The sequence below is a fragment of the Pieris brassicae genome, chromosome Z, assembly GCF_905147105.1.
Source record: "Pieris brassicae chromosome Z, ilPieBrab1.1, whole genome shotgun sequence".
Lineage (NCBI taxonomy): Eukaryota > Metazoa > Arthropoda > Insecta > Lepidoptera > Pieridae > Pieris > Pieris brassicae.
This window is the reverse complement of record NC_059680.1, coordinates 5,630,651-5,655,159: the sequence shown is the minus strand read 5'-3', so window position 1 is coordinate 5,655,159 and position 24,509 is coordinate 5,630,651. Positions and strand designations below refer to the sequence as shown.

General features: G+C 34.2%; 3 protein-coding genes across 6 annotated transcripts; all 3 read right to left on the bottom strand.

Moving 5' to 3' along the window:
• Positions 1 to 1,653: 1,653 nt before the first annotated feature.
• On the bottom strand, positions 1,654 to 5,351 carry LOC123718764 (probable ATP-dependent RNA helicase DDX43). The gene is made up of 2 exons (XM_045675542.1): positions 5,300 to 5,351; positions 1,654 to 5,208 (listed from the first exon to the last, which is right to left on the bottom strand). Exon 2 carries the CDS (start codon positions 4,467 to 4,469, stop codon positions 2,553 to 2,555), a length of 1,917 nt encoding a protein of 638 aa, XP_045531498.1. The 5' UTR covers positions 4,470 to 5,208; positions 5,300 to 5,351; the 3' UTR covers positions 1,654 to 2,552.
• A 215-nt stretch (positions 5,352 to 5,566) lies between these two features.
• LOC123718558 lies at positions 5,567 to 10,955 on the bottom strand. The gene is made up of 10 exons (XM_045675174.1): positions 10,840 to 10,955; positions 9,739 to 9,916; positions 9,288 to 9,520; positions 8,795 to 8,921; positions 8,176 to 8,365; positions 7,595 to 7,724; positions 6,777 to 6,858; positions 6,262 to 6,392; positions 5,893 to 5,980; positions 5,567 to 5,680 (listed from the first exon to the last, which is right to left on the bottom strand). The coding sequence occupies exons 1-10, from the start codon at positions 10,885 to 10,887 to the stop codon at positions 5,604 to 5,606; spliced, it is 1,284 nt and encodes a 427-aa protein (XP_045531130.1). The 5' UTR covers positions 10,888 to 10,955; the 3' UTR covers positions 5,567 to 5,603.
• Positions 10,956 to 12,614: 1,659 nt separating this feature from the next.
• On the bottom strand, positions 12,615 to 23,812 carry LOC123718873 (Y+L amino acid transporter 2). Of its 4 annotated transcripts, none has more exons than XM_045675822.1 (11): positions 23,776 to 23,812; positions 17,212 to 17,494; positions 16,820 to 16,922; positions 16,487 to 16,602; positions 16,130 to 16,255; positions 15,960 to 16,059; positions 15,614 to 15,782; positions 15,196 to 15,396; positions 14,979 to 15,128; positions 14,282 to 14,453; positions 12,615 to 14,067 (listed from the first exon to the last, which is right to left on the bottom strand). In XM_045675822.1, exons 2-11 carry the CDS (start codon positions 17,414 to 17,416, stop codon positions 14,006 to 14,008), a joined length of 1,404 nt encoding a protein of 467 aa, XP_045531778.1. In that variant the 5' UTR covers positions 17,417 to 17,494; positions 23,776 to 23,812; the 3' UTR covers positions 12,615 to 14,005. The 4 variants fall into 4 exon arrangements, with proteins under 4 accessions (XP_045531778.1, XP_045531776.1, XP_045531777.1 ...); XM_045675820.1 differs by lacking the exon at positions 23,776 to 23,812 and adding an exon at positions 18,189 to 18,253; XM_045675821.1 differs by lacking the exon at positions 23,776 to 23,812 and adding an exon at positions 18,095 to 18,210.
• Between the last annotated feature and the right edge of the window lie 697 nt (positions 23,813 to 24,509).

Here is a 24,509-nt window from a genome sequence, read left to right as displayed (position 1 = left end):
TAAATATTAAATAAATGGCTGGTAACTCAAATAATAACGAAACGTGAACGTAAAAGTATTTTGTTGGTAAAGAAAAAATATTTCAGTGGGCGGGAGAAGTTAAAGTTAAAATGTTTAAAATATTACCAATCAGAAACTAAGTTTAGTTTTAAATAATTAAATATGCATTTTCTCGGCGTTACAATGTTCACACTGCGCAATCAATGGGGAAGAAAACTGCCAAACTTAGCTGCCAGTAGCGCTGGTATCGCTTGACAGTTGACCCATATAAATTGTAAACAAATGGCAAAATGTAATTGAACAAGATAAAAGATTTTTTTCTTCAAAAATGCCTCGCTGCGCAGCAATCGGTTGTGATAATAATGGAAATCACAGTTTTCCTAAGGATTTACGCATAAGAAAATTGTTTGGTCCCCCATTTACAAGAAATACATTGAAGCAATAGACAAAATTCAAAAAAAGTTTCTTAAGTTTCAGGATTTCCGAAAGTATAGTAGCTACATAGATTCCTGCAAGTTCTTTGGTATTGAAACCCTTGAATGTAGACGTAAACAATACGACCTAATGTTTTTGCTATACTCAGCCATGAATTGTATACCTTCAGATTATAACACAAATTACCAGCATATTTAATGTGACTAAAGAATGCTTAAAAAAATATTTTAAAAAAACTGGTAAAAAATAATCTTTTATTAATAATGGCTTTGTTATTCTTCCTTGATATTAAATATTTATTATAATGATCAATGAATTTTAGAACTTATAATCTACAATTTAGTATGACTTAGTTATATTTTTTGTATAAATAGATAAAAGTGTGGTTTATGTTTGAATGTGTATTCCGTTTTTGGCTTTTGTGTATAATGTAATTGTTGGAATATTGTTTAATGAGTAGCTGTAGGAATACTTTAATAAAATAAATAAAAACTCTGATAAGATGTAATTTTAAATTTATGAACTCTTCGAGGTTATGTTTGGAACATTCTATTCTATTTGGAATTCTAGGAAAAAATCTGGTATTTCTATCAAAATCTGCAACAGAGATTGATACTAATATTTCTTCTGTACACGAAGATACCATTGAAGTTTTGTCAGGTTCCTGACTCCCAAGTTGAAGTTGAACTGATGACCAGTCTAGACCAGGAAATCTGGGTAACCTCACGACTATCCACTTCAAATGGAGTATCAACCTAAACTCCACATTTATTTAGATTTTTTCCTCTGATGATATGTTATAAGATGCCAGATCTGTTTTGTTTTATACATTTTAAGAGGACAATTCTAAATTAAATTTGCTGTTCTCTACATTACTATCAATAGCATATCATTTAGATTATAGGGGCAGCCAAGTCATTAACATCAGTGTAATGGATAAATTTATTTTGGTGTTAGTTAAATAAAGCAGAAATGAACCTGATTTTGAGATGACTATTTTTTTTGGTATAAGTACTACTGCTGTTGGGAATATATTTGTTACATGGGTAAATTTTGGCATATTGGCATATTGACCATTTTATCGGTCTAACATAAACATGTAAAATATTAAAAAGTGATGTAAATTAGTTTTATGTGGCATTATTACTAATTTTTTTTTATTTATTTGTGTTATGCCATGTAATTTTAAAGATGGAATTGTAAAATAAAAGTCATGAGTAATTCTTATACATATATTTATTAAGTAGTTTATTATTTAAATATTCCATACAAAATTTGTCCAACACTTTTACCATATGATTCATAAATTCCTCATCCTTTTCCTCATACATCACTTTCAGATCTTTATAAGTATAGACTATAAAATTACAGAATTTCCTCCTTTGGCTAATACATTTGCACTTGAATTTGGTAGCAAATCCAATGTTATTGTTAATTGAGTAACAGTCCACATTGAATACATTATTCAGCAGTTTTCACTTGTGAACACCTGTTAGGATTTACTAAATCCTATCTAAGGTTTATTAAAGAAATGCTGAAGTTTTACCCATACTCTTAGGGCTATGTTTAAAACACTTGAATCTTGAAAATATGATTCTTGTATGTTAATTTCCTCTATGATTTTGATATACAAGAGTTAAACACACATATGTAAAAATCTAACAGTTTATTGTTCTCAAACTGACTGAAGGTGTGTTTAGTCTTAGTAAATAATAATAAGTTATAAATTTTATACTTACATTTAAATAGACCAGGAAAACAAGTGTAGCATACAAAGCATATTTATTTAAAAAATCTACACTAGAGATCAAAAATGTATTATGTTTGGATCATCCTTCCCAAATGAGATTTTTAAAACTTTAAATTAGCCTAAGAATACTTAAACATGTGGTGGGAATTTCTTATGTATATAATTATAATGGCCATGACCTCTTCTAATAGACTTCCAACTTCATTCCTAAAAAATCTGTAAACCATTACAGAAACAATTTGACAGAAATTTCAAATCTAGAAATAAAAAATAAACTTACTACTGGAACAAGAGAAAAAATATAAAAAGGAAAATAAATAAATAAAACTATGCCGTGCCTAGTAAATCTTAAACATACTATTAAAATCTACCAACGTGGTCTTCTTCCTCTCCCACGACCTCCTCTTCCATGTTGCCTTGTGGACTTGTTGGCTTTAAAACGGGCAGCCATTTCTCTCAACTCATTAGGAACCTCTTGGTGTGCTTCTTCCAAAATTTTTATCAATTCACTGGCATTTCCCCAATCATATTTTGTCACTAAAGACAATGCTATCCCTGTCCTACCGGCCCTTCCTGTTCGCCCAATTCTGTGTACATACTCTTCAATTTTCAGTGGAAAGTCTAGGTTTATAACATGAGTTAAGTCTTTTATATCAATCCCCCGTGATGCAACATCTGTGGCAACTAAAATGTTGACTGTTCCATCCATCATATCTTCTAGAGCTGCTTCTCGATCACTTTGATCCCTATCACCATGCAATGATTCGCAATAAAATCCCTTACATGCTAATTCTGCTGTAACATCAGAAGCTGTACTTTTTTTGGCACAGAAAATTAAAACTTTATCAGTAGGATCCATATTACGTATAAAGTCAAGGAGAATAGTATCTTTTTCGTCTTCCGTAACAACCCTTACTTTTTGGGTCACTGTGTGCACTGCTGCCAAGTCCAGGGACCCGACGTTTACATATACAGGATTGTGCATGTACTTGTCAGCTAGCTGGCGAACAGCAGAGGGCCAGGTGGCAGATGTCATAACACATTGGTGTTCAGGTCTCACACTCAAAAAACAAATATGGATCTGAGGCTCAAAGCCCATATCTAGCATTCGATCTGCCTCGTCTAATACAATATATGAGAAGTAGGAAGCATCTATATAATTTGCTTTGATCAAGTCAATTAATCTTCCAGGAGTTGCAATTACAATATCCACCCCCTTTGAAATATTATCAATTTGTTCCTGCCGATCGACTCCCCCATATATACATACACTATTAATACCTTTGTAATGATATTTGTTGACTTCTCTCTGAATTTGTATAGCTAATTCTCTGGTCGGAGCTAGAACAAGTACAGTTGGCCCTGGTCTCTTGTCTCTAGGTGTTGGCTGCCCTTCAATATGAATTAAAGCAGGCAACAAGAAGGCTAAAGTTTTGCCAGTTCCTGTTTGTGCAATACCAATCATGTCTTCTCCTTTTAGTAAAACCGGCCAAGCTTGGCTCTGAATTGGAGAAGGTTTTGTAAATCCTTGTTTACGTATTTCATCCAGTATTTCTGGATAATCTTTAAATGCTTGCTCAAATGTCAACACTGGATTTGGTATTCCTTCAACTCCCAAGTTTTCTCCTATTCTTGTTACTTTAATGTCAAAGTTACACAGGCGCCAATAAGCAACCTCATTTGGAGGCATGGCTGCAACTGTAGGATCCTCATTATAAAAGTTTTTGACAATAGGTGGTAATGCAGCCCACCTTTCTCTTTGTACTTGATCGGCATAAGCAGATGCTTTAGCCAAATCTATAACTTCATTCCCTTCACTATTCACATATGTAAATACACATGCACTTGCACAATCCTGAGATGCAGTCCCTGAAACTGACTGTACATTCTGTTTTTTAGACGCCTCTTTATCAATGGTAAGATCCTTAATCATTTGTTCAACTTTTGTAATCGCAGAATCAGTTCCAAATAGCGTGATATCTGTGTTGGCACCTGCTGAATTGCCAATTTTTATTTTGGCTTCACTCTCATATTCTAAATCGCGAATTTTTAATCCTCCTCGACCTATCACTCGCCCAACTTTAGTTGAGGGTATTGATATGACTTTGTTATTACCACGAAGATACCCTCTGCCACGTGCTGTAGTAAAATTTCTAGAATACTGACCGTCTCTTTGCCCTCTGCCAGAATGATTTCCTCTGGATTGGAATTTTTGTCCCTGCGGTGCACTATTTTGTTGTACCTGTGTATAGTCATCGTCACAATCAGAATCCCAGTCCGACATGTTTTCTATTAATCTGATATAAATATGATCTAAAGCAATATAGCTATTTAAGTATGAGTATTTTCCAAAGAATTTGGTTTTTGATAGGAACTTGCCCAATTCTTATAAAGATGTCAACACAGTACACACTGCCACAGGCACAAGGCAAGTACTAAGTGCACCGAGCAAATCCCAATGCGCATAGGGCGTTTCGCATAGTTCAGGTAAAGCTCCTATAGATAGAGAAGGCATGGCCGAACTTGAAATAGCAATAGTTGTTTACTGTGTTGGTGCGTTGGGAAAAAAATTACCATTTTAGGTAAAATTATTCCCAGTTGCTGTTCTTTGAGGAAATCAATGGAGGACGCCTTTGTCTAACAGTGGACGTCTGTTAGCTGATATGATGATGATTCCCAATTGATTACCATCACAAGGTAGAGTTAGGGTGGGACAAACTTTTTACTTTCTTAGTAGGAATAATAATTTCTAATTGTTTGATCTCGTTAAGAAAGAGAAGTCACAATAAAATTAATTCTAATTTCCAGATATGCTAAGGTTAATGCTTTGATAGTGGATATGACAAGTAATACAGTCAAGTCAGATTTTTTTGCGTCAAATTATTTTTGGATAGCTAACAATGGCACCTAAGCTTATCGCATTTAATGCTTTTCGACTTGTATGTCATGTTTGGCCTTTCGGTCCATTCAGTTTCTTGATAAAAGTGTGCCATATCTATTACGCCATTTGTTATCATCGTGATCTGTCATAACAAAAACATATTTTTTTATTATAAAACGGGCCTTTAAGTGAAAATTATGAAAAAAAATAAAAGAGTATCTAATACTACTTACTCTATGCGAGTACCTATATAAAACGAAGGTTGTTTGGAAAACATATTGATTGCAAACATTTTATTATTCATATTGACGGGTATTTTTATTTGAAACCATTATTTCAAATATATCTAATTATTGTCTATACACATATATGTTTATAGAAAATAATGACAACAAGTTTTTGACATTTGGTTTTACATTAATAAAATATAGAATAATCTGTATTAGTTGCCTTTATATTAAGTTCATTTGGGTTCTTAAAAAAAAACAAATGCAAATTAATTGTAATTTTAAAATGATTTATTACTTATTTTTACAATTATTTTAAATTCTTTCCATGTTCAAAATTTGCTTGTATCTGTGAATCGTGGATAAACTTGTAACTACCGTCTCCCCCTGAAAGTAAATTATAAACATTACCAATTAATCAAAATCTGCCTGTAGTATACCTATGTAGAATAACTTCTGTGATTTCATATATTATTTATTATTCCTTACAAACATTAAAGGCAAAATGCTATATCACATTTTGTGGCTTTTCGTTTAGGAATCTGACCCATGTATAACATATTCAGTAAGCCGCATCTGACATCTATTATTAAATTTACCAGAGCTATCTGCTGGGAGATGCGAGTTCAAAATGATTTCTTCGGGTGCACCATCTCGTGTCTCAGTTCTGAAATTCGCTGGCTGAACCTAAATTAAAAAAAATATATTCATACTAATCATTTAAGCGCACTACTTGCTAATAGCTAAACACACATGCGAATTGGCAATTGACATTGTTGGTATATTTATATTCCAGAGATTAGTTTTGACAAATAATTTATTTGTGCGATAAATATAACAGAAGAAGCCGTTACCTGATTTTGGCATATTTTCTTCTTGTGTTTAAAGATTAAGACGAATTTATGAATATGAAAATGACAGAGGTTTTCTTTGTCTAATACTGATTAAAACACCAAGCTATTTATTACCTGTCCTTCATTCCTCATTATGTCGGGCATAACCACACCTCCTGGATATCTATTGTAAATACCATTAAGGTTGTAGTGTAAATTCATGTCTGGACCAATGTTTGCTTTGAGTAGCTGTTCCCAGATGCCACCTATACGCAATTGTTTAGTTAGAAAGCCTTCAAGCACTAGCCAGCATCTGTTTTATTGATAATGTTTTAAAGGATTTACGTGATCTGACTTCTGTGCCTTCCAATACAAAACACAATCCTAACATGGTTAATGTTGAGACTAATCATTATTTTTATAGATTTGATCTAGTGGTCCCTAGATAATAGGTTATTTTCAAGCTTTTGTAGCAAAACAGATGATGAAATAAAAAGGTTACCCATTCAAGTTTTACGCGGGAAAATGTTGCCCTTCAATTGTCATCATAATGGAAAAAGTCATAAATTACAACCACAATTGTATTTGTTAATTTTTAGGTTTCTCGTAAATTACTCTTAGCAACTACACGCAAAAATATGTTACTTTACCTTTGTCTATAGAAACAACTGGTCTATTGGACTGCCAAGGGTATTCACCGTGTGCTTGGAAGTATATTGCATATGTTGATAACTAAAAAGTTTTTATACAAATGACATTCGTATCACAATTTCGTCTAGAGCACCGTCGAATATACCGTCAAGTCAAGTGGGCGGAGGGGAGGCAAGTGGAGCAGTATCGAGAAAACCTTTGTAAAATTTATTTTTATTGTTTTATATATAGAGTCATAACCGTTTACGACGACATCGTTTAGAACAAAAAAATTAAAGGTCCCGGCGGGTAAAAGTATGTATTAGGTACTTAATAACAACGTCATCGGCTGTTACGACTATCGGTTCCTACGACCAAATATGAGTATTCCCTTCGATATCGTTATAATACATTTTATTTGTATCTTACTTACACGGAGTAAGTTACGTGTTTTATTTATTATACAGTCAATACCACTTTGACGTTTTCACTTGCTTTAACAACACATACTGTTCCATCCTCTGTGTCTACTACCAGCGAGGCCTCGTAAAAATTACCAACGATATATAAAATACGGGACTATTGGGCAGCGTACGCAATAATGTTTCTACATAAGACATCATGAGCGCAAACATAGATCAAGAAAGTTATACATTCGACGAATCATGACATTATGTTCTTACATATAAGAACTCTCACTGAAAATACTTATGAAACAGTATGCGTATATTTACGGGGCCGAAACTGTGTTTCTTGACTAAACTGATGATTATTTAAACCGTTTGTGCATTTAGAAAGATCAATATGTACAATGTTATTATTTTATGTAGTGGTATACCTGAGTGTAATATAGTGATAGCCAATATTTTCCACCATGCCCCACAAAAGCGGTCCCATTTGCGTCCAACAGTCCAATTGGAATATCCTGATGAAGGGATTCTGGTGATATTCGAAGGTTACAGCCATACCTAACAATTGTTGGTATTATATATGTGTTAATTTGTTAGCGTCAAGGCTCACCTAGTTAGAGTAATGTTATTAAATTGAAAGCTTGGGAAGTTCATCAAAGGTACAGTCTGAAGCCCAAAAGTGGCTAGAAACTGAAATAGATGTCTGATAAGCTTTGCTAATACTTAATAGATGTTTGGGGCTCACAATACGCGAAGGAATATTTTTTTAAAAGTACCCCTGATAACGCCTAAGGTGAAGGAAAACATCGTGAGGAAATTGAGTTTTCTTAGTACGAAGGCGTGGCATCCGCCCACTCGCACTTAGCCAGCGTGCAGTCTCTTTGGGACTCAAACGGTTAACGCACACGTCATCCATCTGTCAGGGCGCCGGTGAATAAAGATTAAGAGAGCCTCAGCCGTTGCGCAATGTTTTATATATAAAAAAAAACTAATAATTATTTATGATTACCAATCAGGGCACGCTTTAAGTATATCGTATGGCGCCCGGTAGTACTCAGCCCTTCTCACCACCGGGTTGCGTCGATTGAATCTCTCATTTGGATCCGTGAGGTTGACGCGCTTTATTTTGACATCCCTCCGTTCGCAGATGTAGTCGTAGTGAAATTTCGGTACTGATTCACCACGCGCACAATATGTTGCTGATATTTATAGAATATTAAATTGAGACATAAGACATACATTTTTATATACTATAGCAATAAAGTTACAACAGTTTGCTTCCGTTCTTTCCGTTGTTGTCGTAATATTAAACATATAAAAAAGGTTTGGATGTAATTTTCTTGATTTACTTATTTGTAAATTAGCATTATCGCATTTCTATATTTTGTACACAAACCACTTTATATTATTATATACCTCATATTTCTATATATGTTTCGTGGTTATTTGTTTTTTTTCTAATAGGCGATCAAACCTTCAGTGCCTACACACGCCGTCAACTTTTTCATAGGAGGTAATACTTTCTAATCGTAGCTGGGCTCCGGACTATCAGTCTCGCTAAGGTTACAAAGTATTTAGTTTTAAACGGTCATTAAACTAAAATTATTTCATTTGCAATCATTGCTTACTTTTGTAGGTTCCATCTAGTGAGCTCACAGCGGCGTACTTGTCGATACAATATCTGTATCCTAACACGGTGGGGTATCGTAGATACGGCACTTTACATGAAAACCGCCCTTCTTGATACATTGTACCCTGGAAATTAGTAAGCTTTGCTAGTTCGACGTCTTAATACATACGGAAAGAAAATTCAAAACGAAAAACATTTTTTTTTGTTTCGTTTGATTGTGATTGGTCAAACGGAATTACGCATTGTGTCTATGATTGGTGTTCACCTTGTACGTGTGGTTGTTATTCGGCAAAGTGCATCGCCATATCTAACCTTATTGGAGAAATGTCCGGCGACGATAAAACGTTGTGAAAAAAAAATGCTTATATTTTAGACATTAAGGTTGCCTAACAATGACAAGATAAGACAAGCGCATTGCTGTTGATTTTTTCCTAACTATTTATATACTTAACGTTTTACCTGTATTAATTTTATATTGAGCGTTGAGTTACCTTACAAATAACACTCCTGCGCCCTGGAGGCCTCGAAACACCGCCAAAACAGTATGTTCTAGTGCCATTTATCATAATCTCCGTTGCACCGATATGTGAAATCAAAGTGATCCCATTAATACCCGCCAAAGCAAATCTTTGCAATCCAGCTCGTTTGCGAACTTCAACGTTATTCTTCATACTCATTGTATTCACTATCGCTTGCCATCCGTAGACGAACTCGTGCATCGGTCCTAAGTAAGCATTAAATAGACACGATGTATTTTTATTCTGATTTGTAATAATTATGCATCTTGTATAAACATCATATCATCTTGCAACAAGAAACGTTCCCTAACACGATTGTTTGCTTGTCTAAGCCCATACTACAACTCTATGGAAATCAGGAAATTCACTTTTGTATTACCATTTTTTTTGATATAGTTAAGCGAATATGATATCTAAAACATACCAATGCCAAAACTGTCTCCATCCAGGAAATTAAACATTTCCCCAAATGAATCTGGCATAAGCCCCGCGATTACCGTGGAAGCCTGAAAACCTTCATCGGGAAGCATCGGTCCTATTTCATCCCTCGGGGTGGTAAATTCATGTGACATGTTGCTGAAGTGTGATCGAGAGGCATCGCTCTGCAAGCCAAGAGTGATTTTAGATAATTAAGTGGGACGTTGAAATCTGAACAAAACAATATAATTTTTAGGAAATGCACAGAATGCATAGCGAAGATATACAACACTACACTGCACGCACTAGGTGCGTAAAACGTAATGTAAAACGAAATTGAACCCGGATCGATTATTAGGTGAACAGCATTTCCAATATACGCGTTGATTATAACGTACCCCACAGTAGTGTTATTAATAAGTCTAAATATTTTTTCATTATGTAATTTTATTTTGAAAGGCAAAACAATGTTATTTATTGCTCAGATAAAGGTGTACAAGTAGAACTGGATAAGAAGCTCTCCGCCACTCCCTTTCATAGCATTCTTATGGTTTTTCTTTAGTGGAATAATGCAACTGATATTAAATCGCAATTTCCATCCCATATTAGCTAAGGTTTGCGTTGTGTTTGATCCACAACTGTCAACTGATGCTACTGTTAATTAATAAAATTAATTTACTTAAATAATCTTAATTCTCGGAAAAATTCTCATGTACGGAGTGAATTTTTGAAGCTTGTAGTAGCGTCGGGTTGTCTTTCTCCCATATGGAATATTATGGCGAGGAGGTCGATGCGTCCCCCCACACACATGTTAGTGCATACTCGTATCTTGGTAAATGGTAAAACGTTTGGTTTTATTATTTATTCGTTATTTTTTATTTAATTATAATAATTAACTGATTTAACTTGTGATGAACTTGGATTTAAAAGAGTGTCGGAGAATGATTGCCAGTTCTTGTCGTCTGTTCCACGCTGTCAATTTGAGAACTGGCCTTAAATGTAAACTTAGAATTATTTTACGTTCATAAGTGTACATTATTAAGTTACCTAAATTAATACTTTGATTTCGAGACGTATTCGAAAGGCCAGTCGTAGTCGATTTTCTTACCTTCGAAATCCATATTGTGGTGAATACAAACAATGTTATTTTATTCATATCACACAACTAGCAATACAACATTCACAAACAAAGTCTCTCTAAAGACCTAATTGGTTTGTTAAAAATAATTGCTATGATAAGCATTTTACTTTGAAACAATTATTTTTTATACAAATATAAGTTATAAGCACAAAAACGAAAATGTCTATAATATTGTAGGGTCTTTAATAATAATTTTATTCATCTGCATTGCTACTCTCCTACTGTAAGTCCGGGAAACGGCCTCCTCCAACTTATTCTACCCTATCTTATTTCCAATTACCCTTTTGACCTCGTCAGCCCATCGCTGTATTAGTGACGGAGCTGGTGAGCATTTGAGTGTATGATTTGCAATACTTTCACATCGAGGTAGATTGCAGTTTACGTCAGTACGAATTGATTTGGTCCAGTCAATTAAGATCCTGCGTCGCTGCGTTTTCGCGGCCGATTAAAGTTGCTTAAAAAAACATATTGGAAACGAAGAAAATCGAAAAGGCAGACTCAAGCTCTACTAAGTAATTTGCACACGGTTCTCACTGCGCCAATTCGATTCATTATCAATCCGTGGATACGAAAAAACATTTGGCAGACATTTTGCTCACTGATTTTTAGGTGTATAACTGTTTGAAATTCATGGCATCAAGGGCACTTCAAATCGCACATTTTGCTCAAAGCGCTCCGATATCTTCAAATATTATGTGTTATGAAAAACTTCGGTGAATCGACTTACTCTAAATACTACAAAACTAGTGATGTGCGTTTTGGAGAACCCGCTCTGAAATCTTTGCTGTGTATAAAGCCGTACGCTTTCGGGACGTCCTTGTGGAAGTGCCTGAGAGCGAGAGAGAAAGCGAGCAAAATAAAACGGAAGACTGTCTCCTGTTTCTTTCTATTTACTTCTAACAACGATATGTATCTGTATATACACCATATACATTCAGGTACACAATACGGAAAAGGTCGCAACTAAGTTAGGTATACCGCAAAATTCAAATGGCCTTTGAAATATCAGAGGCCTGGACGTCTGCCTCATTTAGTACCTTAGTTTTCTTAAGAAATTCTATCATCAATCCAAGAGGCAGACTATGTGCACATATATGTGCGCATAATATAGCACTTTTTTTAATTTTTGAAACGCTGTCAATAGCGAACGCAGAGTTAACATGCTGGCGGACTATTTTTCCGTGGTCCTCATTGTTTTTAATCGAACAATTTTAATCTTCAAGTGTGCACTTCATATAGAGATTTTTAAATCATAAAAAAACTTACAAATTTAAAACTCCAAAAGTCAGAGCCCTGGATGCCTGCCTGTTTACAGGATTATCATCAGCCCCAGAGGCAGACATGTGCACATAATATCACCCACCTTTTTTAACATTTAAGAAACTCTGTAAATTGACAACGCAGCGTCACCATGGTGGCAGACGAGATCCTTCATGATTCTTAGGGTATAATTCTCTGCCATGTGTGCTGATCAAATAGAAATTATGCTCGCCAGCTCCCTAACTATATTGGTCTGGCGTTGTTTCTTTTTCCGCTTAATGTTTTAGAACACCTGTCATCTGTATAAGGGTTGGATGCCACAATACCTAATTTGAAAAAATGGTCACATCCCCTTAAGGAATGAAAGAAGTGGAAGTGCCAGTTTTGCTGGACTTCGAAACTTAACTGAACTTCGAACTGGCTATGAACTTCGGTCCACATCGGAATAAAAGTCGATGAAAGGATAAGTGAAACATGGTAAATCCAGCTTTATTTCGTATAATTTAATTTAAAAAAAAACAACAACAAACTTGGCACATTTTTGTTACGGAAACAGCAACAATGGCACTCAATAAAAATCTAAATACATACCTGAAACTTTAATTAAAGTTTTATGAATCCTAAAATAATTTATAGCCTCAAACTTCGGCTTAAATCTATGATCATACTTGTAAGTAATACAATTTGTACCTACTCGCGCTAGTTCTATGAAATTTTGTATTTATAAATTCCATAGTGCCACTATGTTAGTTCAAAAGTAATCTAAGCAAAGCAGTTTTATAAAATCACACAAAATAATGTTAACATTAGAGTAGATTGTTTATTTTTGATAAAAATTGTATCCTTTATCTATTTATGACGGGAACTTTTTCCTTAGGTATATAAAGCTATGTTCACACCGCCATGTTAACGGTTACTCTAGTACACATTTAAATTTTACCATGCACCCAATCAGCCGGTAAAAAAGGTCATAAGGTATGACTTTAAGTCTAGAGTAGGTAATCGCTCATAGTTCGCGTTCGGCTTCGACTCTGAATCTTACCCTGCTTCATAGAATCAATTGTTATCTTTTCGGGAAGTTTTAAATCTGTGTTGCATTTTTAAATAATTTTAATCTATCATTATCAGGTGGCGTCCTAAAGTTTCAGAGATCAAGACTCACTGTGGGTCGCTAAGCTAATTTATCGTAAGAAATAATTTAACGGCTGACAATTGGCATATAACGCGAGATGTGACAGAATTTTTTGACGCCTTGCGATTTTATCAAACGCGTATCAAAAGTATGAAAATTGTATAAGCTCTTAATAATTAATTCCTGAATTTGTTACTGCATTTTTGGATAAAAATGTTCCTACTCTGTAAGGCACTGAGTAAATTGTGATAAGTTATAAGACAAACACAACTTTCTACACCGCTTGATCTGATAAATTCGTGTGGCCTATACTCGGGTGACATTTTATTGTCATGTGAGGATTTTTATCACCTTTTTTATAAAACTTTGAGCATATGCTGGATGCGATTGTGCTAGTTATAACATAATTGTAAAAATTTGAGATTCCATTTAATACTTTAAGATACATTTTATTAACAATTATAATCAATACGTAGCCGTTTGTGCCCGTTGGCCGAGTCTCTATATCGTGTTTTGTTTGTTTTCTTGTGCAAGGGCAAAAGTAAGAGGTTACAAAACTTTAGTTGTGTATTAATACGTTCTTAATTAATTAAAATCCCTACTTTTTGAAGATTAATAAATATTAGATCTTCAGTGAACATCTTTCATGACTTTTATATAATAAAAATTATTCGATTGTCCTTAACACGAAAACTTCAATTACGTATAAACTGCTACAAGTAACGCTAAGCGTATGACACCTTACTCATCCTTTTCTTCAACTGCAGTCAGGAATAATTTCTGACAGACATGAGTAAATTTCACTGTAAAAAAAATTATATACAATATAATGTCCATCACAATTAGCCTGGTTGGGTTAGCCTGGGATACTTATAATTTCTAACCCTTCCGTAACAGAGTATGCTTACAAAATAAGTTTAAGTAAACAAAATTGATCCAGTAGTTTTTGAGTCATACAAGCATTGTTGGAGATCACAAAATCTGTTATTTTTCTTGTATCTATTCGTGTAAACTTACCAGAAACATCAGCCAAGTACTTGGGTTGATCACGGACCAGGACCAAGTAAACAGGTACACCAGCGAGCGTGATTAAAGCACCAGCTATTACAGCAACCGGCTCACTCACAACAGGAACTATCATCAAAACTAGGAGGACTGCTACGAATATGATCGGCATCCAAAGAGATACCTAATAAATTATAAACTTTATTTATTCTCTATATTTATTTATTATATCCGAGTGATCTCGATAAAATAAATTAAGCCAATAAATGGGTATGTACCCATGTTCAATAAATACTTTCTGTACTCGCAAACACAAGATCGTGGTAAATAAACTCTATATTACCAGAATTTCGTACAAAGAGTACAGATCTATGAATATCTATTTGTAGGATTGTTTTGGTGTAAGAAGATAGGGAGATTATTTAAATTCGATAACTTACGCGCAATTTCAATCTCATGTACAAATTTATCATAATAATATCGATGTTTACTTAAGACATATTTTTATACAAATTGCGCCATTTTTGCTTAGTATTAGCTAACTCGCGACATGCCAGCGCCATCTGTTTTTAATTATTGTAATAAAGGTTAATTACTATATTGTATTGACGTTTAAACGTTTATTGACATGCCATTAAACTAACGAAGGTGGCATACGGGAACTACATAGTCTCGACACTGAATTACCCCTTAATTATGTTATAAATACCTTTATAGGCCTGACTAATTCCGGTTTCTTGTATCTAAGCCAGAGGACTGCGCTACAACTCAATAGTGTAAAGAACGACTCGACGACTGTACAATATGTAATAAGCGACGTCAAGTTGCTCGGTATTAACATTATTAGAGATATTAACATCTAAAAAATAAAAGCAAATTAATAATTTAAATTAATTTATAATACAATAATTAATCTTCAAACTCACCAAAAACACGAGTGAAGGCATAGGTGACATACATTTAACATTTATATGGGCCAAAAGCTCTGGCATATGCCCATTTCTTGCTCCCGCGAAGCACATACGTGATGACGTCATGATATGTACGGAAAGGCCACCGAGAATAGCAATAGCCACCAATGTCGGCATTGCCCATTTTAGCCACCCCAAAGCCACTACTGCGAAATCCTAAAAAGGAGAGTTTCGTTATATGCAATTTATTTCAATAAATAATGTATAAGTTTTAAATAATAAATGATTATTGTATGGATTCTATTGTAACTGATGATCTATAATAAAGAAAATGTATATTAATTGTTAGTTTAATATTTTTTAATTTCTTATGATATAATAATCCTTGGAATACAACAGTTTAAAGTTGTAAAAATTTTAAAACTCAACTCACAACAGCAATGGCCTCTGTTGCTCTAACTCCGACTGGTCCCAATACAGCAAAGTAAGAAATATTGGCCAAAAGGTATATCCCAGTAACAAGCGGTAAAGATATGTAGATGGCCCTTGGTAGATTCACGAACGGGTCGCGAAGTTCTTCTGTCATAAAGTTAAGGTAATTCCTGAAAGTGGTCAGGAATGTTACTACTCAATTAGTAATTTCACCCAGCCACCAGAAAAGATTGTAGACTTTGGAAGGATTACTACTTCACGGAAACATAAAAATGTGCTCATTTCTATTAAACATTTAAAATTGATAACATCAATTTAAATATTATAAAATATATTATCAAGATTACCAGCCCGAATATGAGAATATTCCAGAGTAGAATGCAACAGACCAATCACTAACAGAGGTTTTTGTACCTGCCCAGCCATCTTCAAAATGTTCTAACCTACCTGTAAAAATATTTAAACTTAGCTAAGGATTGTTTTCAGTAAAGAAAGTAAAGGCCTGTTGATACATTACCTTGACACATCCACGCTATTCCTCCAAGGATAATTATTAAAAGTGCCGCAATTTTTGTAAACATAAATACATTTTGGATGCGAGTTGTGAATTTTACATCATATGCATTGATAAATGTTAGTAAACCTGTAAAACTTAATTAATTGATTATATGCTTCTGTATAAAGTAAGGATAAAACTGTTTATAATTGACAAATTTTCTTTTACTGTCCTATGATAATTATGAGTTCAAGCATAAATATTATAGGTGAGGGGCACCTTCCTTTGTATGTTTTTATAATTACACAATATAGTTATTGTAATATCAAACTTAGCCAACACAAAAGTTATACTACATTAAAACTTAAAATTACTCACATATGGTTACTGCTGCTATTAATTTTTGACAAAGTGGATCAATTGGGCAATTGGGAAATATAGGTTCCAGAAGATTGTTAGCAAATGTTACTGACATGATGGCATTGGTACTAGGCCTGAAATTTTATATTTTAATTAAAACACAAACATCTTTTAGTCTACTTTTAAAATTAAATTATATAAAGATATAACCCAAAATTGCAAATAATGTGAGATCTGTGACAGAGATAGTTATTTCAAATCCTTTTATTGTGTTTAAGAATTACGTGCTTTCAATGATATATAGATATTTCATTTATGTATGAGTTGATGGTAGACAGTAGTGCAACTTACACAAAGACAATATTAGCATCCCACAAATATAAAAAAGCTGGTAATGGTCCAAAAGCTTCATGGATATAGTGATAGTCACCACCACTCTGAGCAAGAGCCGTACCTAAAATATGAACATATAATGCTAGAGCAGAGCCAGACCCAAAGTTGAAATAGATGAAATGTGAACTGTTAGTGCCAAGCATTGATCAGAAATAAAATAAGTACCTCAATGAGGATGTAGATGAGAAGTAAACCCAAAATAATAATTCTTCTATATGACTCTCTCAAGAGATCTCTTAAAATTTAGTATTCTATGATGATTTATCTATTATACTTTTCAATGAAGTAATAGTCTTATACATACTATAATGAATTTTAATGTAAGACTTACATTATAAAACTATACATACCTAATTCGGCATAAGACATTGCACCAAGAGTTGCAAGTACACCGCACGCTGCCCACACTGTCAAAGCACCCCAAACAGATCCAGTTTTTTCTAAAACTTCTTTGGGAGATATAAATATTCCACTTCCAAAAATAATTCCCAAAATAATAGCCACTCCCTCAAGCAAACCGAGTTGCTTTCGCATTTGAACCTTCTCTTCAGCCATTTTTAATGTCTTAGGATTGTATTTTTATATATAAAATAACATATATGTTAGCGTTCTTTAGTAATTTTACAAACCAACCTGCAATAATGATTTTGGTATAAATGTGGATTCATCAGCAGATGAAATATATTAATAAAGATTCTTTGGCAAATATGTTTATGTAGACAGTATCCCTATAACAATATATGTGATTGTATTGTGTATGTTGAATCAATGAAGAGTGATAAAATTGGTGATAGTACAAATTCAAGTTATTAACTAAATATGTAAAAGGAATTGTCGAAAATCATAAAGTAAAATGTAAATGCATCAATATAAAAATGGCATGACCCGTGTGTGTGACCTGATCCTGCAAATAATTTTTTGAAGATGATAAATAGGGCCCTATTTTATTAACTAAGGAGCTACAAAATTTCGAATATGATTCAAAGTCAAGACTTAACGCAAACACCCGTATGACAAATCAAATACCTTTTATAGTACACGGGTCATAATTAGAATTAAGTCGTGATTCAAACTTTTACCCTAAAAGCGTTTGTACCCACGATGGAAGTAATTAAAGTAATCCGATCAGATATGTCCCCAAAAAAATGAGAACCTTTCTAGTATTTATCTTTTTAAAGTTTCATGTAAAATAATTGGAGGAACACTGTTACAGACATTAACAAATAAGCTTATTTTATGTTAAGTGATTAGGCACACTTTTTTAACTGTAATTTAATTTACATATAAATTACAAATCTTTTAGAAAGTTCGAAAGTCTGGTACTTACTACTAGAATATACAATACAAACTTAACACATAACACAGGTTTGAGGTTACATGTTTGAACTTACAACATTCAAAATTGCACAGAGCATTAACAAAAAATAGAGTTGATAAAAATGTCTTATAGAAAAATATTGTAATTTGTAAAATAGTAAAAATGTAAAGTTGAAACTTTAATATAAATAAAAAAATTAAGCAGCTAAACCTTTAAGTCGGATCTATCTCTCTTATCAACATATTAAAACTTTACATGGTAGCAGAGTGTGGATAGTAAAAAAGCGAAACACAAAATGTCGATCGCAAGAATATGTTTTTTTTGTTAGAGGATCTACCTCTAACAAAAAAAAAAACATATGATACATCGGTTATAAAGGCTGAGGTAGTCCTAGTAAGAAACAAATTATGGAAAGACTTTGACCTAAAGTCCTTTGATTATGGATCCAATAGCCCTTGAAACAAAAGGTGACAGACAAGCAGATCGGAAGTAATTCTTATGATTTCTCCCTCTCAGCTAAACCAAATTAAAAAATGCCTATTTGCAAATCATGTTTGGTGTACATACATTGATGGAGTACTACAAAACATATATTTTTCAAATAGAATCATAAACAATGCCCTTCAAAATCAAACACCATTCGAACGATGGGTCGGTAGCAGTGCCATAACAATAGGGTGGCAGGGCTGGCAAAATGCCACGGGCCCCCGAGGGCCCCTGCCCAAAAGGCCGCGAGCTAAATTTTTTATTATTTTAATTTCATTGTAGGTTTCCTCACGTTTCCTTCACCGAGCTAGAGAACAGATGATGAATGCATTGAGATTATGTTCTATGGATGAATGCAATACGCATTAGGCTAGCGTTCCCTCTTGCCTACTACTACAGATCATTTCCTCTTGCCTAAGCGAGGAGTTATTATTGTGGTATTAGTGGGACATATACAACGTGTAATTGAATTGAGTACGCTGAAAATCTCGAAGAATATTAAAATTAAACTGAGTACAACGTGACGGTTTTTACTGATAGGGCCCCATCAAAAGAAATTGCCACGGGCCCCAGATGGTATAGTTACGCCACTGGTTGGTAAAAAGCCCTGTGTAAATCATCTATACATATTTGGTAGTAAGGCCTTTGTTTTTGAAAAATCTAATTTGCACTTAAAGTAATAATAATTGCAGGGATGTTTGTGGGATTATTATAAATATTGAAAGCGACTACGAGACACTTTCTGGTTCTGAGATCCTGTTAACTATTTGTTAATTGTGTGTTGTTGTGTGTGTAAATTTGTTGTTTGTGTGTTGGAGAAGCAGTAAACAATAATAACAATGTAGAAAACACCTCCGTTCAAGCAAGGTCACTAAGAAGTAGATCAAATATCACAGCTCCTAAGCCTTGTGATGATTTTATCTTAGAGCCACAGAGGAAGAAATTGAAGATATTCACAAACCTACTGTACCTTTAAAGAAGCGATGGATTTTACTGATAAAGAAAAATGGCAAAACGCTATGCTGAGTGAAATTACTTCAGTAGAGGACAACCGAACTTGGTAACTGGTTAATCTACCTACAGGAAGAAAAACACTACCTACAATGGGTATAAAAATTAATATGAATCCTGATGGTTCCGTTAAAAGGTCCAAAACTTCACTTGTAATTAAAAGTTAATCCCAAATATCTAGTGTCGATTATGATAAGATGTTTATGTTAGTGACCACAGCACGAATTCTACTTGAAGTTGCTGCTATAGAAAATTTGATATTATTGCAGTTCGATGTCTCAAGCGCTTTCCTATATAGTAAAGGAAGAAATTTATATGACAGCCTGAAGGCTGTTCCGATAACACGAAGTGAGTCTACAAGTTGAAAAGCAGTTTATATGGACTCAAGCAAGCTCCTCGTTGGTGAAATTCATGTTTTGCTGAGTTTTTACAAACATCTGGATTCCGGCAGAGTGAAGTGGGATTATAGGTATATCAAATTAGAAATAAAGGTGAACAAAACACTTCATTGGCCTTTATGTAAATGATGGACTTGTAGAATGCCCGCTGCATTTCTGTTCTTATGCTATATGTAATAAATTCATTTAGCAATTGCAAACCAAATTTAAAAAAAACAATTGAATCTGCTTCGTACATTCTTGAATTGGGAAAATTTATGCAATTGAAAACATATATGCAAAGCTTACACAAGAAATGTTTTAGAAAAATATGTCGAATTGTAAATAAGCACCAACACCAATAATAAAAGAAACTGAGACGGAAGAGGAAGTTAATATCAATATTCAATATAACCTTTTCGTATGTCGATACGCAGTCGATAAGCAGTAGATGCTTTGGCATACACCCGACGTGTTATATCATATGCTGTAGGTGTCGCTTCTAGAAAACCTGATTCATCTACAAAAAGGATATTATGTTGGTAAAACGCATTTTCCGTTATTTAAAAAACACGCATCTGTTATAGTGACGCAGATCATGGTGGAGATCCAGCAAGTGGGAAATCAATGTCTGGAATGATTTGCTTGTTTTCTGGCGCTGCAATTAGCTGAAGAATTCAGAAACAAGCAACTGTCTCCATCTCATCTACTGAATCAGAGCTAACAACAGCACAACAAAATTTTATGGCTCAATTTTCTAATACGCCAACCTACAGAAACCGAAAGTCCATTATTGAAGTTAGACAATGAATCAACTGTAAAGCTCACGCTATATGTGAGTTCCATAAGCGCACTAAGCACATTAAACTTAAATATTTCTTCATTAGAGAACGTGTTCGCAATGGAGAGTTTATAGTAGAACATGTTTCCACAGAGCTACAGTTAGCCGATATGCTAAAGAGACCACGTTATGGCCAGGATTAACGAAACCTAGCTTACAATTGGGTTTAAAGAATTTACATACATACATTCTCTATTAACTTAAGATAATGTGAAGTATACTGGTATACAGGAAGTTGCATAGGTAACATGCTTGTTAAAAAAATGTTTATTATGGAGCATAAGATACAAGTATCACTTATTCCACATCATTAAATTTAAATATGTAGACATCTATACTCATCGGCAAAGGAGACAGAGGATGTAGGCCGAGAGAAAAAGCCGGAGTAAAAAATTCTCGGTAATTTTAAAATAGCAAATCATCAAACAACACTTCTTTTAAAAAATAGATTTGATAAAAATGTCTTATATAGAGCTTGCTTTGTCAGTGTATTTATCTAGGATACTTATGGGTCGGGTTCATAATCTGGATATAAGGGAGAGACTGGGTCTACGGATAAAAACCTGAGGCGGAAGACTCAACTTTTGGATGTACCGCGCGCACACTCCAACTGAGTTTGCGAAGCGCCACTCACGCGAGCAATACAAATAACAATTATTAGTTACATATAAATTGTAGTTAATAATTAGAAGCGTAAACCAAATGTTAGGTATCAACTTACACTTGTAGCCAATAAATATAATGTTAACGTTTAGTAATAATTGTGCATGTTTTTCATACACTCATAAATTGTAGAATAAAATTCTCATTACCGATAATGTGCAATAGGTCGACTACACTTTAGATTTAAGATCTCTTAAATAAGCCAATTTTTTTTTGTGAGCGACGCAACCCCAATTATAAGTTCATGTTTTAAACGATTAAACCTGTTGAAACCCAGCTTCAAACAGAGTTTCATTTACTTGAACATTCCTCCCTCAACCGTCACTGAACTTAACTCGGGACAAAATAAAATATTAGGTCCTTACATATGAAATTGGCGTTTTGTCGTACTGGCCTCTTTGACCTCAAATACCTCCTCTTTGGTTAGGAATTTCCAATTCAAATTTATACAGCTATTTACTCATGTATTAGTGCTTCGATGACCGTCATTCATTTGTTTTTTTCTTCTGTTTTTTTCTGTTTGCGTCACTCATTTTACAAAATGCAAAACTTAAAGTATCGCATTATTTACGAGTACACGAGTTCCGCCGTGGCACTAGTTCTGCGGAAACTACTCGAAGGGTGAATGATGTGTATGGCGCTCATGTTGCAAAAGAAAACGCAGTTCGTTTTTGGTTCCAACGTTTTCGTTCTGGAGATTTCAGCCTGCAGAACAAGCCCCGTGGACGGCCTGAGACCCAAGTCGATAATGAAGTATTGAAGGCTATTATGGAAGCGGATCCATCGCAAACCACGTCCGAGTTAGCTGCAGGCTGCGGTGTTAGTGATAAAACTGTTTTAATTCACTTGAAGCAAATTGGGAAGATTAAAAAGCTTGAAAGGTGGGTACCTCACGAATTGCTGCGTTACATTACTGAACCGGCACAATAATGAAGGTATTTTAAACCGAATCATTACCTGTGATCAAAAATGGATTCTTTACGATAATCGGAAGCGCTCAGCGCAATGGTTGGATCCTGGCCAGCCAGCCAAATCCTGCCCCAAGCGAAAACTAACCCCAAAAAAGTTACTTGTAAGCGTTTGGTGGACTAGTGCCGGTATTGTTCATTGCAGTTTTCTTAAATCTGGCCAGACTATTACGGCTGCTGTCTATTGTCAGCAATTGCAAAGCATGATGGAAAAGCTAGCGGCTAAACAACCTAGGCTGGTCAATCGCTCCACGCCACTGCTACTTCACGACAACGCTAAACCACACAGTGCACAACAGACGGCTACCAAATTAGAAGAGCTTCAATTGGAATGTCTAAGACATCCTCCGTACTCCCCGGACCTTGCTCCAGCAGATTACCATTTTCTTTCGAAATTTGGAGAACTTCTTGCAAGGGAAAAAATTTAACTCTGATGGGGCAGTCCAAATCGCCAGATTTTATTGATTCCCGTCCGACTGGTTTTTTAAGTAAAGGGATCAATGAACTACCTATGAGATGGCAAAAGTGCATAGAAAACAATGGTTCATACTTTAATTAATGAAATATATTATATTTAAAAAAATTCTACTGTTTGTTCCTCCCATACAAAACGCCAATTTCATATGTAAGGACCTAATATTGAAGCCGCTATTCTGACGTATGGTCGACGCATTCGTTACTATGGTAACTTACGTATCCTTACTCCCCTTCCCTCTCATCTAGTAAGCAAGTGGCGTGTATATTGATTATGGCTAAACACAACGAATAGTGATTCGTTTTAACGTTATTTACCGATACCAATTCAAGATTTCCGGTTTAAGTTCCGAAATATAAAATTTACACAATCTTATTCTCACTATTATTGCGAAATAAATTTGAGTAAAACTTCGCAATGATTGAATTCTTTTCTTAGATTAAATGATGAATAATTTCTGTAACACCATCCTATATAGCCAGAATTTTCAGTATATTTATTTTTTTATCAGTCTTGTTTTGTTATCAGGAGAATATACCGAATGTGGCCCAGACCTAAAAGATTATAACTGCCCTTTGGATTAATTAAAGTTTAAATATATAATAGGATAAAAACTGTTTACGTAGCTGCAAGACTATCATGCATTTCTTAAGTGCTGTATATGTAATAAGGAATCAATTACATATATTGATTACAATTACTAATTTCTTACAGTAAGCAGAAATTATTATAAATTAGTTTAGTGAATCATACAAAATACAAAACCAATGCTTACCGTGAACGCCAACGGTGTAGCCAAGTATTAATTTTAATTAAACAATATAGGAATCAGGGGCTCTAATAGGTTAAGAAACAAAAGTGTTGGATGCTGTAATACTTAATTTAACTACAACAAAAAGGCTACTTCATTTTGACGTACGGAAGTCAGCTATATAAGATCCCCCCATATTGCTAAAGAGATTCTATACGAACAATTACACAATATATCAGTCACCATACTTTTATTTTTTTAATAAATATATAATAAATAAATAACATAATAAGTATCGTCAAATTTTTTATGGACTTAATACAAGTTCAGAATTCCATAAAAAATAAAGTTGATAAAGTTGGCATCGATAGCACCTTGGTGTCAATGGTTCGGCCAATTCACAATAAGGAAATGCATGATTGTCGCGGCCTACATTGCCAAATTCGTGGCAAATTATTTATTAAAAAAAATATTTAATATGTTTGTTTATAAATATAATCCATATTAGTCCGACTAACATTTACCTTATATAAATAATACACCATATGCTTGATTTCTTGCTTGACAGTGAACTCGATGTTGCGGATATCGAGAGTCATCGAACCTCCATAAAAATATAAAAAATACTGCTCCCGTCTCTGCAACTTCCAATACTATTGTAGCAAATGCTGTGGTTTCTCGAAGCTACTATGAAGTAGAGGTATCATTAAATACAGTACATTGTGTAGTTACAAAATATATAACATTCCTCGATAATT